At 36.6% G+C, this 19,183-nt stretch overlaps 1 protein-coding gene across 1 annotated transcript in view; it reads left to right on the top strand.

The window, feature by feature from the left end:
* Positions 1–19,183, top strand: part of TCERG1L (transcription elongation regulator 1 like) — a 186,786-nt gene that overhangs the window by 143,187 nt on the left and 24,416 nt on the right. The window contains exons 8-9 of the mRNA XM_039334794.1: positions 982–1,136; positions 17,347–17,413. Of these exons, the coding sequence (XP_039190728.1) occupies positions 982–1,136; positions 17,347–17,413 (222 nt within the window). The remainder of the gene's footprint in view (positions 1–981; positions 1,137–17,346; positions 17,414–19,183) is intronic.

Raw genomic sequence — 19,183 nt, 5'->3', positions numbered from 1 at the left:
TGTCTTAAACATAAAGAATTAGCATATCAAAAATGAATTAAGCAATGAGGATGATGACAGTTCTGAGTGCAGCAATTCTCAAATAATTGTATGTTATATATTTCAATGAAATTAATTATTGCCTGTAACGAGAAATATCTAATTGTGTTGGTGTTAATTAGAGCTATTTGTGCTAATATCATGGATCCTGAATCTCTGGTCTCTGATGTGTTACTTTTCGGTCTCCACATTCCATCTGCTCTCAGTATTTATTTTTGAATTACTATTGCCATTAAAGTAACATTAATTGTGAATACTGTTTTCTTAACATATGTGTAGCGATAATGAAACAATTTATGAGGGGGAAAATATATATGTGTGTATATATATATATATATATATATATATATATATATATATATATATGTTAACACATATATATTTCAATTAAAATAATTGAAATATTGCTATGAGGAATCTTTTCTTACCAGAAGCAGGGAAAGTGATTAAGACTTTTGTTGCTGTTCTATTCCACTGATTAAATTTGCCCACTTATAAAGCTGTTTGCTCAGTAATGTGCAAATTTTCATTGCTTAAGAAAATAACAACGTATAGAAGTCAATTCTGATTGAAGAAATAGGAGCGTGGAAAATAAGCAGTTCATCTCTTTGCCATTGTTCTGAACAATAATGTGAGATAGCAAACAATTGCTTGTATGACAAGCAGTGTACAAAGTAGTTTGCTTAGCTGTGGCTTATTCAGTAAACCTAGGATCACAGAAAACACAGGACATAATCTATAGATTTAAAGATGCAATAACTGAACTCACGTAGTACAATAAAACAAAGCTAAGAATAATATTAGCATTAATGTATGAATCTTGGCCAATGAATTAAATTATAGTTCATCCACTGGTAAATAATGAATCGTCAATGCAATTATTTTATTTTTCCTGAACTGTTTCTGAAATTCTCTCTAAGCCTAGTTTATTAATTGAAATAGGTGTATAGTCTGGACTGGAGATGATCGAGTCTTCTTCTTCAACCCTACAATGCAGTTGTCAGTATGGGAAAAACCAGTGGATCTAAAGAACCGTGGTGATATTAACCGGATCATTGAAGACCCACCTCATAAACGCAAACTGGAAACTTCAGCAAGTAACTAATGCTGTGATTATTTTGTCTATTTAAACTTAAAGAATATCTGAAAATGCCGGTCATTACATTTATGGGTTAAAATATTGAATGTTCATTTTGTATTAGTCTTAATTGTAATTATTGGAAGCTCTTTCGCAAAGTTTTGATTTCAGCAAAAGATCCTGTTCACTATCTCTAAAGCAGGGGTGGAGAATGATGGCCCTTTTATGACTTGTGGACTTCAACTCCCAGAATTCTGGGAGTTAAAGTCCACAAGTCATAAAAGGGCCATGCTGACTCAGGAATTCTGGGAGTTGAAGTCCACAAGTCACAAAAGGACTATTGTTCCCCACCTCTGCTCTAAAGGTCTGACACTAATGATTTGGGATCAGGTTATCTGATAGATACCATAGTTTCGTATGAACTAACTTTGCTATTGTTAGTATCTTATTCATTTCTACACCAGCAAATATACAAGTGATAGGATAAGAGATATAATCCTCTTACTTAAATTACACCTGTTCTTGAATTCTTTCTTTCTCTCAATAAAATAGTTCCTTCCTTTAGAATGAGATGGGTACTCCACTTTATCCCTCCAGAATTTTTGTCGTATTCTGAAAGTAATTTCTTTTTATTTTTAAGTTGTCTACATTAGCAGACTAGATAAGATAATATAAGATAATATAAGATATAAGATAAGATAAGATAAGATAACCTTTATTGTCATTTTTATACTGTGGGCACAATGGCACACATCAAAAATGAAATTTAGTTGTCCGCTCTCAAAGTAAAACACATACATGATGCACACCTAAAACTACAAACAAAACTGTAAACAAATCTAACTGTAAAATGTGTGAGTGGAGGCATATCCATGACTTTATATTTCAGAGATAGAAAACTTTTGATCTCTTAAGGGCCATATCAAGTATTTGTTTTGTAGGCTGAACACCACACTATAAAAGAACAACTTCCACTAGCCAGTTCTTGGAGAATTTTTTTTAAAAAAAAGGATTATAATGCTGCCTTGCATCTTTGGAAGGCTCCATTTATCTCCTTGAAAATCTGTCTAAACTTCCAAAGACTGGAAGGAGAAGGTTTTGGACTGTGCCCACTTTGATAATTACATGTGATCCCTCATTCTTTGTAGTCATTGTATTCTCTATGTTCAAGTATTATATTACTTCTAGCACTTATCTGAATGTATGTCTCGTCCTAAAGATGTTTACATGGAAATAAGTTCCCGTTCAAAAGGAGAACTGCCAAAGTGTGCAAATTGTAGCTGAAATGTGCCTTATTTGTTAGCTGTAGCTTTTTCTACATTCGTATTTCACTTGTTTATATTAGAAAAGCCTGTGCATAACTTGTTTCATCCAAATGCGATATTGACCATTCTGCCCAGGGAATCTGTCTTGCAATAAACTATTATTTAACCCAGCTGTAGGAAGCAAATCTCAAAGATCCATCTCACTGGATTGATGGACAATTTGGCAGAAATGTAGGTACTTGCATTCAAATAGGGTGTTGTTAGTCAATCTTCTCCCACCAGAGACTTCTTAAATACATTTTTTTGCTTTAAAAAGAGTTCTGGCTGTCATGCTGACATGTATTACAAAATCTGAGTATATGGAGGAAATCAGCAGTGATGAACAAACCTGCAGTACTTGTTTATCTTCACTGAGGAAGGAAGTATCCCCCGACTTAGCTATTGTGACTTTCTACATGTGCACAGTATCCCTGGCCCTAAACATAGTGTTTTCACCCACATGGTCAAGGCAAGCCAGGCCTCTAGGGAGTCCTTTATTGCTCTCAATAAATGTTTCAGCAAATGACCAGTAAGTCTCTACTCCATGCTACCCTGAAGGCAGCTACCCTCAGTCCCCCACACCACAGCCCATATATTACCAGGGAAGTCCACAAGGCAAAGTCCAGGCATAAGACAAATGGCAGTCCTCACAGCAACAACAAGGTACAAGGCAAAGGCAGTTCTGAAGGTAAAGCAAAGCAAAGGGCAAAAGCAGTCCACAAGACAAGGGAAAGATAAAGTGCAGTCCTCAAAACAAAAGGCAACAAGCAGTCCTTGAAGCAAGACAAAAAGGCATGAGTCAAAGCCGGGGGAGTGTAATCCAAAACAAACAATTGTTCCTGGCAAAGACTAACTCCCTATGGCTTCACCTTAAGTCACTCTACTGCAGGTCTTCCTTGTGAAGAGTGGCGGGGCAACCTTCTGCCGAGCAGCTTTGCAGCCCTTCTCTGAGCTTGCCTATGCTATGGTCTCTATGCCCTTGGGTGGAGTGGAGGAGGCAACTGTTCCTCATCAGAGGAGATCCTTCCCTGTGTCTAAGAAGGCAAGCAGCTCTCCGTCTGGTCAACCACTTCCCCCAATGCCTGAGGGGCCTGGGACAGCATTGTCCTCAGCCTATGGTCTCTCCAAACATGCCAAGGGACATGTGCCATCCCTGTTGGACGGTCCTGGTTGTAACTCCTCCTCATCCTCTGAACCAGACTTCAATAGGGCCATGACACATGGTCATATAATCATTGTCGTCGTCATCATCATCATCATCATCATCATCATCATCATCATCATCATCACACTTTTTTTGCAGGTGCAAGGTCTGCTTTTTTGGATCAAAAAGTGACATTTTGTGCCATCAAGCACACTATCCAGATCTAACTGAGCTTTTTTCATGTCCATATTTATTATATTTTGCATCTTTGCTTCAGCCTTCCATGTGGGCACATGCCATTTATATTAAAATGGAAGGCTATATAGACAACAGTGTGGGGTGCTGCTAATTGTATATGACCATACCACTATAGCCATTTTCCTGCATTTTCTCTGATATTGCCAGGGCACCCATTTGCCTGGCTCTAAGCATGGTATAGTAATATATCTGGAGGTTCCTCCACAGAAATTCCAGCACCAACTAAAAAATTTCCTTCCTCTTCCAGGGATGTATTTACTAGACTCCATCTCTCCATCATATGCACATGTCCTTGAAGGTGACAAGTCACAAAAAATCAGATACAGGGCTTTTGAAGACAGCTGTGTCACAACACGAGTTTCATTTTAAATACTGGGGAGAATGTCTTTGCACATTTTAATCTGAAATTTCACGAACGACATTTGTTCTGATTGAGGGTTGGAAGGCAAGAGAGAAAATTCCCTTCCTTAGGAATGACATTGAAGTCAGAAATGGCATGCATCTGCTGAGTTTATGGTGGACAAAACAATGTGGAATTTATGGCTACGGTTAGTTCTCGACTTATGACCACAATTGGACTGGAATTTTCAGCTGCTATGTGATGCAGTTATTAAGTAAGTCATGACATTACTGGACCTTATTTTATGTCCATTTTTATAATGAAATTACACAGTTGTTCAGTGAATCTGGCTTGCATCATTGATTTCATTTGCTGAGCCCCCAAATCCCAAATAGGTTTGAGATGCAACAGTGGTAACTTCGAAGACATGTTATAAGTTACTTTTTAAAGAGATCATTGTATCTTTAACCTGTCATTAAACAAATAATCATAAGTCAAGGACTATCTGTACTGCTTTGCGCAATGTATCACCGAGAAATTTTTGGCCTGTGTTTTTGTGCCTGAAATAAACAGGGAGTTAGCAAATAACTGATAAACTGTTTATATGCCATCTAGTTAGTGTTGATTCTTAGCAACCATATGGCTAGTTGAAAAATAATACTGCCCTGAAATTTACGCTCTAGGTTCCAATTGATTCTTCCCCAGATGAAAGAACTTTTTGCTCATTTGTTTTCTTGTTTAATTTTTCTCATTCACCGAGTGCTTTAAAAGTTCCTTAGGAATTTATTTGGATGGGTTTTTTAAAGTTTATTTCTTCATTTAAAAATAGCAGAAGGTGCTGCTCTTTTGGTTTCTTTCCTTCCCTGTCACACCCCTTTCCCTAGTTGTATCAGCATTTCTGAGTACCACTCTCTAAGTAGTAGCTTATAGCTACATTTCTCTAAGTATGCAAATAATTTTTAATTCATTGCATAAGTACTCTAAGTAAGCCATGTTAAAATTCTTGCTATTGAGGCATATGTTGATTTTGTGAAAAGTTGGTATTAATATTATTTTAAACTTTCATTATGCTTATTAAATGAAGGGGGGAACTAAATTTGACAAAGCATAATTATTTTTTAAAAAATATTATACCTCTTCCATGGCATATATGCTTGAAACTCAGGAATGAATAGAAAATGAAAAACTGCTTCACAATGATATGAGAATTCATGTTCATTGATATTCACAAAGGGGTTGTTAATTTCATTTAGTGGAAACTCATTGTGTTTTCTCGATAATTGATTCCACTACTTCTGAATGAAGGATTTAATGTAGGTAAGGAGTAGGTTAGTCTTGCAATAGAATATTCCCTTCTTTATAACTCCATTCCATATCACTCTCCCTGATCCATGTTTTCCCCTTTCTTCCAACAGTTAGCAATTCTAGGTCTATTGACTATGTATGACATTCTTTGATGTGTTTTAGGTTCATCTACAGACAGTTGAATTCTGCTGCTACTTTACTCCTGTGTGTGGATTGTGCTGTCACATTAGGGAGACATTTTTTTTCTCACAATTGTGAAAGAATTTAAAAAGAAAGCAGGAGAAAAATGACCAGGAGGCAAACTGCGCACTGAATATTTAGGAATTGTGGTCTACTTTAAAAAAATAGATGACAATTTTGATCTACTTTTCAAAGAGGGCTTTGAATAACAGGAGTTTTAGAGCTTAAGGAGGTTTTGAACTTCAGTCAGAATCGGTAAAAGCAGCTCCTTGTCTTGTTCTGTTTTTGTAGCCTGTCTTTTATGAGGTCCTCCTTGAGGAATCAGTCTGGAATATTGTGTCCTGTTCTGGGAACTACAGTTCAAAAAGGACAATAACAAATTGGAGTAAGTTCAGAAGAGCATTACCAAGATGGTAAAGGTCCTGGTAACCAAATCCTAGGAGGAATGAGTAAAGGGTCTGGATATTTTTAGCCTGAAGAAGAGACAATTGGTAAGACTTATGCTAGCCATCTTCCTACATCTGAAAGGATAATACATAGAAAAGAGAGTGGACTTAATTTCCTATTGGTCCAGAGTGCAGGACCAGAATCGGTGGGTTAAACCTACAAGGATGAAATTTCAGGCTACAGCCTGAATTTTCTATTGAATAACCTATCAGCACATGAAATGATAAATTCTCCTTTACCTGAAGTCTTCAGACAGAGGCTGAATGGTCATCTGTCAGAAATTCTGTAGTGGACACTCCAGCATTGAACTTGAGCTTTGATTAGCTTGTCTATGCTCCTTTTTAATACTATAAATCTGTGTGGGATTCTTTCATTATATGCTTTTCTGAAAGAAACCCTTTCTTCAGGATTCTGTGTCAAAGCCTGTTTGGCTCCTGAGAGAATTAAAAATTCACAGCTGGAAGCTGTTGAGAAATAGCCCCTGAAAATGGATTAAAAGATTGATTGGGTCTGTACTGAATGAGACTTAATCAGAGGAAAAAGAAAGAACAATGGATTAAAGCAAAACAAAACAACAAGACTCCTGAGAGACATAATGTCTCTTGAAGTAATACATTAGGAAAAAGATTAGCATGCTTAAACTAGGGCCACAAAACAGGATCTGGAAAGAAAGAAAGAAAGAAAGAAAGAAAGAAAGAAAGAAAGAAAGAAAGAAAGAAAGAAAGAAAGAAAGAAAGAAAGAAAGAAAGAAAGAAAGAAAGAAAGAAAGAAAGAAAGAAAGAAAACCAGTAGCTGTAATCACAATCAAAAATTTACTTTTTCCTTTGCTGGTATCTAGTGGTGATCTGGATTTTTGCAGCTCAAAACCAATAGACCTGCTTAAGCAATTACTCATGACTTTTAAACTTTTGCCTCATTGGTCCACATAATGTATTATTACTTGAATGAGTGAATGTCTAAACAAACAAACATGTTTTTTAATTGGATAATTGGATGTTTCAATCTTATCTCTCATTCATTCAATAATATTCAGTTAGCCTAAAATATCTGGAAGCTTGAGAAGGAATAACATATCTCTCACATTCTCCTTTACAATCTCTAGGACTTGGTTCAAAATTAGAAGACGTCTGTAGCATTTCAGACTAATACATGTTATGAAAATGTTATAAAAACTTCCATGAGCCAAAGCTCACTTCATCAAATGTATGAAGTAGCTAAATTGTTACAGGATTTAAAATAGGATGAGACAGGGGGAAGAGAAGGGAAAATAGGATGGTTACGTAAATACAGGTCCCTGGTGAGTACCTTATCAATTAACAACTGTAATGTGTTAAAATTTTCTGAAATAGTCCGAAACCTGTTGGTCTATATTGGTGCTGAAACTGCATTAGGAATAACAACAACAATAATAATAATTTGAATGTTCAGTTGACTGAGGTTCATGTTTAATGAATAAAAGATAATAATAATAATAATAGTAATAATAATAAAAACACCTCTTCCTCAGGAAGAACAAAACCCTCTAACTAAAGAAATAAAATAATTGCAACAAAGAATAACTGAGCATCTAGAACAGCACAAAAACAACAGAATAAGGCTGCCTGCATTGAAGCTTGTTTCAAAGAAACAGCTAGCACAAGCATTAAAAGATGCAAATACTGCAATATCAAGTATAAACACCAATTCACTGCAAGAAACAAACCAACTAATGTACAGCACAGCTGCAGTTATAACGGAATACCTAGAATGCAAAATCAACAAAGAAGAAAAACAAACAAACTGCACCAGAAAAATGGAAGGTTAGACCAGAAAATAAGATCAGCAAGTTAAGATCACATGCAAGCAAGCTAGAACAGATGAAAGAAAAGAAGTTGAAGAACAAGAAGACCAAAGAATACCTAATCAAGAAATACCACTTAGAAACATGGAAGATCAAGGAAGCACTGGAAATAATAAAACAACAAATAACAGCTATAGCCAGGAAAATCAGTAGATATGAAGCTTGAATTGCAAACTATAGGCAGAACCTCCAATTTCAATCCAATCAGAAATGTTTCTACCAATTCATCAATGGAGAAACTGCAAGGAATCAGTCAGTACCTGACAAGGAAGAAACAGTGCAGTTCTGGAAGCAGATATGGGATAATCCAAAGAAATACAACATGGATGCGGCTTGGTTAAAAGGTGGATGCAAATAAAACAGAAGTTGAAATGAAAGAACTAGTAATAACAACAAAAATGGTAGAAAAAAAAAGCAAGGAAAATCAAAAATTGGTCAGCACCAGGTGAAGATGAACTGCATGGGTTTTGGTTGAAACATCTAACTGTTATACACCCACTCATTGCTGAGCAGTTCAACAATATACTACAAGGAGGAGAAATTGAAAAGTGGCTAACAATTGGGAAAACCTACCTAATAATGAAAAATCCAACAAAAGGGGCAACACCAGGCAACTACAAGCCAATTACCTCCTTACCAACACCTTTCAAATTACTAACTGGTGTGGTAGCTGATGCAGTACAACAGCATCTAGTTGAAAACAATCTCTCTCCACCTGAGCAGAAAGGAAACTGCCCCAATAGCAGAGGAACAAAAGATCAACTCCTAAATAGACAAAATGATCTTGGAAAACTGCAAGGAAAGGAAGACCAATCTGAATGTGGCATGGATTGACTACAAAAAGGCATTTGACTCTCTGCCACATGACTGGATAATCAAGTGCCTAGAAATAACAGGAGTCAGTAGAAACATCAGAAAATTTGTGCAAAGATCGATGGCACAATGGAAGACACAGTTGCAGATCAATGGTGAGAGACTGGGAGAGGTTAATATCGAGAGAGGAATATTTCAAGGAGATTCATTATCACCATTTCCTCTGTCAACAATACTGAATAACTCAGGACACGGCTATCAAGCATCAAAAACATCTACCAGACTATGGATGATCTGAAGCTGTATGGAAAAACATCATCTGAAATAGAATCGCTGCTCAACACTGTCCGTATATATAGCCAAGATATTGTTATGGAGTTTGGCTTGGACAAATGTGTCACACTTACTATCAAACAAGAAAAAATAGTGAAAACTGAAGGAATAAAGATGCCCCACGAAAATAACATTAAGAGTCTGGATGAGGAAGATTACTACAAATACTTGGGTATTCTTCAAGCTGACAACATCAAGCACACTGAAGTTAAGAAAAAGATTAGAGGTGAATACATCAAGAGAGTGAAGAAGATCTTAAAGTCCAAACTCAATGGAGGAAATACCATAAAGGCAATCAACACCTGGGCAATTCCAGTCATTAGATATATAGCTGGAATAGTGGACTGGACTCAAGCAGAACTAAAAGCAATGGATAGGAAGACCAGAAAAATAATGACAATGAATCATGCCCTTCATCCACGCAGTGACATTGACAGACTTTATCTACCAAGGCAAATAGGTGGGCGTGGAATGCTACAAGTACATCAGATGGTTGAAGAAGAAAAAATGGCTTTGGAAGAATATCTGAAGAACAATGAAGATGCACTGAAATTAGTATATCAGGAAGGCTTACTGACTACTGGAGAGACCAAACTGGCCTACAAGAAAGACCAAATGAAGAACAGAATAGAGGCATAGGAAGACAAAGCACTACATGGCCAATACATTAAAAAAATAGCTGGGAAAGCAGATAAAAACAAGACCTGGCAATGGCTAAGAGCAAGAAAATTGAAGAAAGAGACCGAGGGACTAATTCTGGCTGCACAAGACCAAGCCTTAAGGACAAATGCATATAAAGCCAAAATTGAGAAGACAGCAACAAACAATAAGTGCCGCCTATGCAAAGAAGCTGAAGAAACAGTGGACCACTTGGTAAGCTGTTGCAAGAAGATTGCACAGACTGACTACAAGAAGTGGCATGACAAAGTAGCTACAATGGTGCATTAGAAGATCTGCAAAAAATATCAATTTCCTGTAAGCAAAAACTGGTGGGATCATAAAATAGAGAAAGTCATAGAAAATGATAAAATTAAACTGCTCTGGGACTTCAGAATTCAAACAGACAAGCACCTGCAACGTAACACCCCAGACTTAACAATTGTCGATAAGAAAGACAAAAAAAGTCTAGATAGTGGACGTGGCAGTGCCTGGAGACAGCAGAATAGATGAGAAAGAACTGGAGAAGATAACAAAATACAAAGACCTACAAATAGAAATAGAAAGACTGTGGCAAAAGCAAGCAAGGGTAGTACCAATAGTCATAGGTCCTTGGGTGCAATCCCAAAACAACTGGAGCACCACTTGAACACCATTGGCATTGACAAATTCGCTATTAGTCAATTGCAAAAGGCGGCCTTACTAGGAACTGCTTCCATCCTGCGACGATATCTGTAATACCATCAAACATCCACATCTGCCTATCCCCAGGTCCTGGGTAAGGACTCAATAGGTAGACAAAATGCCAAATGCAATCCAAATGCATGTCAATAATAATTACTCTGAGGAAGATGAGAGCTATGCCAGAAGTTCAACCATACTGGACAGGTCTCATCAGAGGAGTCAGACCAAGAGTGTCTCTCCCATAAAAAATATGGTGAGACGTAAATTGCAGAATGCCATATACCGGCTCGGACGTCGCCGGGTTAACAAGGTCCGCGCTAGATATTGGAGTTCCTGATATCTGGTGAAAAATGGGTTACAGGACTCAGGACTGTTGGCTGAGCAACCAGGGCCAGCAGCTGCAGAACTACTGGAAGAAAAGGTGTTTACCCGTCGCAGATACACAGTGATGGAAAACAAAGAAATAATGATCTGTTACTACAGATCAAGTCCAACAAGAAGAGGATATCTAAAACGAATGCACGAATTCTGGAAAGAACAACATCCAGAATCAGAAATAACAGAACAGAGACTAGCAGATCAACGCCGATTTATAACACGAAATAAAGTATTCACAGAAACAGAATTGGACGAACTGCAAAGGTTTACCCAGGGCAAAGAAATCAAAGCCTTACCAGAAGTAATTCAGAATGTAGAGGCAAACCAGGGGGAGTTGGCAGTGAAGGAATCCAGCAGAGATATACAACTGTTCTCATTTGGAAACCAGGCACCTCTTCCTCAGGAAGAACAAAACCCTCTAACTAAAGAAATAAAAGAATTGAAACAAAGAATAACTGAGCATCTAGAACAGCACAAAAACAACAGAATAAGGCTGCCTGCATTGAAACTTGTTCCAAAGAAACAGCTAGCACAAGCATTAAAAGATGCAAATACTGCAATATCAAGTATAAGCACCAATTCACTGCAAGAAACAAACCAACTAATGTACAGCACAGCTGCAGTTATAACAGAATACCTGGGATGCAAAATCAACAAAAAAGAAAAACAAACAAACAGTGCACCACAAAAATGGAAGGTTAGACTAGAAAATAAGATCAGCAAGTTAAGATCACATGCAAGCAAGCTAGAACAGATGAAAGAAAAGAAGCTGAAGAACAAGAAGACCAAAGAATACCTAATCAAGAAATACCACTTAGAAACAAGGAAGATCAAGGAAGCACTGGAAATAATAAAGCAACAAATAACAGCTATAGCCAGGAAAATCAGTAGATATGAAGCTCGAATTGCAAACTATAGGCAGAACCTCCAATTTCAATCCAATCAGAAACGTTTCTACCAATCCATCAATGGAGAAACTGCAAGGAATCAGTCAGTACCTGACAAGGAAGAAACAGTGCAATTCTGGAAGCAGATATGGGATAACCCAAAGAAATACAACAAGGATGCAGCTTGGTTAAAAGAGGTGGATGCAAATAAAACAGAAGTTGAAATGAAAGAACTAGTAATAACAACAAAAATGGTAGAAAAAAGAGCAAAGAAAATCAAAAATTGGTCAGCACCAGGTGAAGATGAACTGCATGGGTTTTGGTTGAAACATCTAACTGTTATACACCCACTCATTGCCAAGCAAGTTCAACAATATACTACAAGGAGGAGAAATTGAAAAGTGGCTAACAACTGGAAAACCTACCTAATAATGAAAAATCCAGCAAAAGGGGCAACACCAGATAACTACAGGCCAATTACCTGCTTACCAACAACTTTCAAATTACTAACTGGGGTGGTAGCTGATGCAGTACAACAGCATCTAGTTGAAAACAATCTCTTTCCACCTGAGCAGAAAGGAAACCGCCCCAATAGCAGAGGAACAAAAGATCAACTCCTAATAGACAAAATGATCTTGGAAAACTGCAAGAGAAGGAAGACCAACCTGAATGTGGCATGGATTGACTACAAAAAGGCATTTGACTCTCTGCCACATGATTGGATAATAAAGTGCCTAGAAATAACAGGAGTCAGTAGAAACATCAGAAAATTTGTGCAAAGATCGATGGCACAATGGAAGACACAGTTGCAGATCAATGGTGAGAGGCTGGGAGAGGTTAATATCAAGAGAGGAATATTTCAAGGAGATTCATTATCACCATTACTATTTGTTATTGCACTGTTTCCTCTGTCAACAATACTGAATAACTCAGGACATGGTTATCAAACATCAAAAACATCTGCTAGACTATCCCACCTCCTTTACATGGATGATCTGAAGCTGTATGGAAAAACATCATCTGAAATAGAATCGCTGCTCAACACTGTCCGTATATATAGCCAAGATATTGTAATGGAGTTTGGCTTGGACAAATGTGCCACACTTACTATCAAACAAGGAAAAGTAGTGAAAACTGAAGGAATCAAGATGCCCCACGAAAATAACATTAAGAGTCTGGATGAGGAAGAATACTACAAATACTTGGGTATCCTTCAAGCTGACAACATCAAGCACACTGAAGTCAAGAAAAAGATTAGAGGTGAATACATCAAGAGAGTGAAGAAGATCTTAAAATCCAAACTCAATGGAGGAAATACCATAAAGGCAATCAACACCTGGGCAATCCCAGTCATTAGGTACACAGCTGGAATAGTGGACTGGACTCAAGCAGAACTAAAAGCAATGGATAGGCAGACCAGAAAAATAATGACAATGAATCACGCCCTTCATCCACGCAGTGACATTGATAGACTTTATCTACCAAGGCAAATAGGTGGGCGTGGAATGCTACAAGTACATCAGATGGTTGAAGAAGAAAAAATGGCTTTGGAAGAATATCTGAAGAACAATGATGAAGATGCACTGAAATTAGTATATCAGGAAGGCTTACTAACTACTGGAGAGACCAAACTGGCCTACAAGAAAGACCAAATGAAGAACAGAATAGAGGCATGGGAAGACAAAGCACTACATGGCCAATACATGAAAAAAATAGCTGGGAAAGCAGATAATAATAAAACCTGGCAATGGCTAAGAGCAGGAAAATTGAAGAAAGAGACCGAGGGACTAATTCTGGCTGCACAAGACCAAGCCTTAAGGACAAATGCATACAAAGTCAAAATTGAGAAGACAGCAACAGACAGTAAGTGCCGCCTATGCAAAGAAGCTGAAGAAACAGTGGACCACTTGGTAAGCTGTTGCAAGAAGATTGCACAGACTGATTACAAGCAGCGGCATGACAAAGTAGCAACAATGGTGCATTGGAAGATCTGCAAAAAATATCATTTGCCTGTAAGCAAAAACTGGTGGGATCATAAAATAGAGAAAGTCATAGAAAATGATAAAATTAAACTGCTCTGGGACTTCAGAATTCAAACAGACAAGCACCTGCAACATAACACCCCAGACTTAACAATTGTCGATAAGAAAGACAAAAAAGTCTGGATAGTGGACGTGGCAGTGCCTGGAGATAGCAGAATAGAAGAGAAAGAACTGGAGAAGATAACAAAATACAAAGACCTACAAATAGAAATAGAAAGACTGTGGCAAAAGCAAGCAAGGGTAGTACCAATAGTCATAGGCTCCTTGGGTGCAATCCCAAAACAACTGGAGCACCACTTGAACACCATTGGCATTGACAAATTCGCTATTAGTCAATTGCAAAAGGCGGCCTTACTAGGAACTGCTTCCATCTTGCGACGATACCTGTAATACCATCAAACATCCACATCTGCCTATCCCAGGTCCTGGGTAAGGACTCGATAGGTAGACAAAATGCCAAATCCAGTCTGAACATCTGGCTGACTGTGCGATGAATGATGATAATAATAATAATAATAATAGAGTTGGAAGGGAACTTGGAGGTCATCTAGTCCAACCCCTTGCTCAGGCAGGAAACCCTATACCATTTCAGACAAATGGCTGTTCAGTCTCTTCTTAAAGACTTCCATTGTTGGAACATTCACAACTTCTGGAGGCAGGTTGTTCCACTGATTAATTGTTCTGACTGTCAGGAAGTTTCTCCTTCGTTCTAGGTTGCTTCTCTTCTTTTTTACCAGAATGGATACTTTGAGATCTGTGATGAAGTGAGTGTCATGGGAGGCTGAAATGCTTGGATATCACATTGCTCTTGTTTTGAGTTCTGAAGGCAAACTTTTGTCCATTAATACTTTTTGTTGAAGTTTGGTTTATTTATATTATATAAAAAAGGAGATTGAAGACAAATGATAGTATTTATCATAGTTGAGAACAAGTATGTGAAAACCTTCTAATCTTGAGTGGAAATAAACAGACATCTGAGAGTATACCGACATGCAAGTTTGTGTTGTTTCTTGTTGCTTCTAAGAATCTGATTCAGGTTAGGTATTTTTAATATGTATCAGCTATGAGCCTGCCACCCATTGCCTGAGAAAGTGCAGTGGCATTGTCCAATATGTGCTGCAGCTTATTAATAATACCTTTGGATAACTTGATTGTGAGCTGTAGATGACAACCAGTGATATTCTGCTGATCTATTTTTGTGATCTGTCTTTTAATATGGGCATTGATCTATATATTGATCCCATTGGATAGGTAGTACAGTTTACTGCATCTATAGATGATGGATTTGGGGGTGTATTTTAGATGGAAGTCTCAAACACGTTGGTCTGCATAATGATGTGTTGGTTTCCTGAGGAATGTTGATGTCTATACATCTATAGGTAATCCTCGATTTACAACAGTTAGCTGCCAGATTGGGCCCTATACTATCAAGCATCGGCACTAACATGGATAACAGAATGGGCAACGCTTAGACATAAAAGATTACTATACCTAGAAGGCCATGATCTACAACTTGGATGGCATGCCTTCTTATGGTATGGGAAGAATAAAATACATAGATACTTTCAAAACCATGATAAAAGAAACACACTTCTTCTAGAATGGGAAAAAGTAAAAGTGAAAATTTATATGAAAATACCTGGATGGCTTTCAACAAAGGAAGTGTTTGTTCACCCAAACTTAATTAACTTAAAGATATTTTGAATACTGAAAAGAAATTAAAAACCAGACAAGAACTAGAGGAACAGGGCATTGATTTATCATGGTGGCCACACCTGTAAATTCAAACAAGATATGAGAAAGATGTTAAAACATCTGGATTTTACAAAGAACAGACAGAATTTGATCAGATATTATTTTTCAATTGATGAAAAATTGATTAAGAAACTGTTTAAGTATATGTTAAGTTTAAAGATGGAAGAGGAACAAGTTAAAGAAACAATGATAACATGGGCAAAAACCTTTGGACATTACATAGAGTTAGAAAACTGGCCAAGTCTTTGGGAAAGAAATTCAAAAGAACAAAGGCAGTGGCTTACAAGGAAAACCTATATAAAATGTTTTACAGATGGCACTTAACACCTGTCTAGGTTAGCAAAAATGTTTAAAAATATGTCTAGTAATTGTTGGAAATGTAGACAAAAATCAGGCATATATTATCCTCTTTGGTGGACATACCTAAAGCCAAAAGATTTTGGTCAAGAATACATATATGGTTAGAGAAAATTTAACAACTGCAGTGGTTCACTTAACAAATGTGGCAAGAATAGTCGTAAAATGGGGCAAAACTCACTTAATAAATTTCTCACTTAGCAACAGAATTTTTGGGCTCAATTGTGGTTGAGGACTACTGTATTGTATTGTATAGTTTTATTGTGACATCAAGGAAGTGGGCTTCTCTGTTATTACATCAAAATTAATGGTGAGGTGGAAATCATTGGGGTCATGCTAGTATTTGATGAGATATAGTACTTAGTTGCTAAGATAGGATGGATGGATGGATGACATAGATTAGTGTCCTCATTCAGAGATTCACATTATTTTCCCCTTCATTTTTCAGATAACTTTATATTTATTTAACCTCCCCAGAAAGCAATGATTTTACATTGATAAATGATATCAAGTTAAGTTGGGCATTATTTAGAAATGTTTATGTATTCCTTTGTTATTCTTTGTGGCCATTAAAAAAATAGTCTCATTGTATCTTTTCCAAGATGGAACAGCAGACTTCATATTTCTTATAAAGTAAATGGGTAACCTTTATATATTTGCTATATTGTTCCTAACTATTTTCTTCTTAAACTCAATTTAATTCTACTGTAGAAAGTAGGCAATTCAAGGGCCTTTTGACTAATATCCTTTGAAATTGTTTGCTTTCCATAGCCTCCTGATTCAAGTTATTTGTCAAGTTATTTACAATGAATACAATGTGGCTCTTGTTTATCTGTTTATCTTTGAATTTCTTCATAGGGCTTACAAATCATTTCTGAGGATGTTTACTTTTCTACAGAGCTTTTCTAAATGAGAGGACTGTTTTTTGAGGATAATAAATCCTTGAAAGAGGATTCATAGAATCAGTTCACCATTGGGGTCCTAGAAAAATGTTAAAATGTTGTTACTCTCCTTCTACCTGGTGTACCATTCCCATGCTTGAACCTGCCAAGACTATTTACCTGTTTGCTATCTATATATGTGAAAAGAATGTGATTGGTTTCACAATCAAATCAGCTCATTATCAACCCTGTTTTTATTTCCCAAGATTAACTAATGTGCACATAGATAACATTATTTGTGCATAATCCTTGCTTCCAGATGTGCTGGACCACCTTAATTCCCAGCAAGTACTAAAACTGTAACACTCTAACCTGTTAAAAAGTGAATTAGAGAGATAAGGAAGAAAAGGGAGGCATAGTTGTATGTAATGCACATAATCTTAGAAAGAGGTCTGAACTAAATAGTGAGAAGAACAAATTACAACTGACTTTTTTAATCATTTGTAATGGTCAGAGAAAGGGAAAAATTAGAAACTGAACCAACTTTAATAAAACAAAAGTTAAACTGGCTGATGTGGTTGGTTTAATGATGTATTTGCCACTAACTACTTTGTTTCCTTTTAGCAGATAAAGATGGCACAGATCCAGGAGATATGAGTGATGACAGCAGCATCAAAACAAAGAGAAACAAGTAAGTCTTAACAGTATTTAAAAGAGAGAGAGAGAAAGAGAGAGAAGGAGAAAGCCAATCATGACAAAATAAATTCCTCCTCCTTTTCCTCCTCTTCCTCCTGTTCCACCACCACCACCACCATCCTACACAAAGATACAGGTCATGATCAGACCTACACTTCATCCAGTTTTGGTCACCATATTATAAAAAAGATGTAGAGACTTTGGAAAGAGTGCAGAAAAGAGCAACAAAAATAGTTAAAGAGCTGAAGACTAAAACATGAAGAATGGTTGTAGGAATTGGGTACGTCTAGTCTAAAGAAAAGAAGGACTAGGGGTGACATGATAGCAATGTTCCAATATTTGAGGGCTGCCATAAAGAAGAAGGGGTCAACCTATTTGCTAAAACACCAGAAGGCAAGACAAGAGACAATGGATGGAAACTAATCAAGGAGGGAAACAACCGAGAACTAAGGAGAAATTTCCTAATAGTGAGAATGGCTTGCCATCAGAAATTGTGGGTGCTCCATCACTGGAGGGTTTTAAGAAGAGTCTGGACAGCCATGTCTGGAATATACAGGATCTGCTATTTGAGCAGTAGGTTGGACTAGAAGATTTCCAAGGTCGCTTCCAACTCTGTTATTCTGTTATCTACAAAGATGCTCCAGAACTGTAGTACAATCATTCTAAAAATGAAATACAGCATCCTTCTGAAATTTTGAACTATATTGAGTCCTAAAATTTTCCTAATAAGTCAGATTCAGAGAATATAAGGATTGGAAGGTCCCTTCCAGATAATCTAGTCCAAACTTCTACTCAGTGGAGTAACGCCCATAAAATACTATTTCTGACAAATAATCATCTAGCCTCTTTTTAAACATCCCCAGAAAAGAAAAATACTATCTTCTAAGATACTTTGTGCCATTGATGAATAAATGTTATTGTTGGGATTTTTATCTTGATATCCAATCCAAAATAATTTCCTTATAGTTCAAAGCTTCTTGCTCTGTCTTTTCGATGCATTGTATAACTGAGGGAAAATGCAAATATATATATATATATATATATATATATATATATATATATATATATATATATATATATATATATACATTGTTCACTGATTCAGCCATTACTTTTAGATGATTGATAGATAGATATAGATAGATAGACATAGATAGATGATAGATGGACGGACAGATAGACAGATAGATGATAGATTATTTCAGTTAAGCACCCTCCCGCTGGCCTACATAGCCGGAAAGGTTGGGGAACTCTGATATATATTATTCACTAGGAAGCTAGAAAAATGAGAGGAGTTCTGATAATAATCACAGGTAAGAGCATAGCACCTTAGTCAAATTCATAAGATAATTATTAATGATTATGGGTGGTAGACTTGTTTATCCATGAGATGTCCACTGTTCAGGCCAAACTAGTTTTGCACCTTCCTGTATTCTGGAAAGATTGAATAAAACCCTTAGAGCAATTTTATATGAAGATAGTTTCTATGAAAGTCATAGGAAAGAAAAAATTAAAATAAGCCTGTTTGTAGTCATTATTAAGTTTCATATTGATATTTTTTTCATGTTTAGATAATGATAGATGACATTTAAAATGATACAATATTAAGAAAATATAGTTGAACTCCATTTATGTTTCCTTAAAACTCCAGAATTTTAATACACTGGTTTAACACTCTTTAATTTGCATAATGGTATAATTCATTTTTAGGTGCAAGTATAAATGCACAACTATTAGATTTGTTAAATCATTTTAATTAACTATA

The sequence above is a fragment of the Crotalus tigris genome, unplaced genomic scaffold (assembly GCF_016545835.1).
Source record: "Crotalus tigris isolate CLP2741 ecotype Arizona unplaced genomic scaffold, ASM1654583v1 scf7180000017546.9332058, whole genome shotgun sequence".
In the NCBI taxonomy this organism is placed as follows: Eukaryota; Metazoa; Chordata; class Lepidosauria; order Squamata; family Viperidae; genus Crotalus; species Crotalus tigris.
Note: the sequence above shows the minus strand (reverse complement) of the source record. Positions and strands in the feature narration are given on the sequence as shown.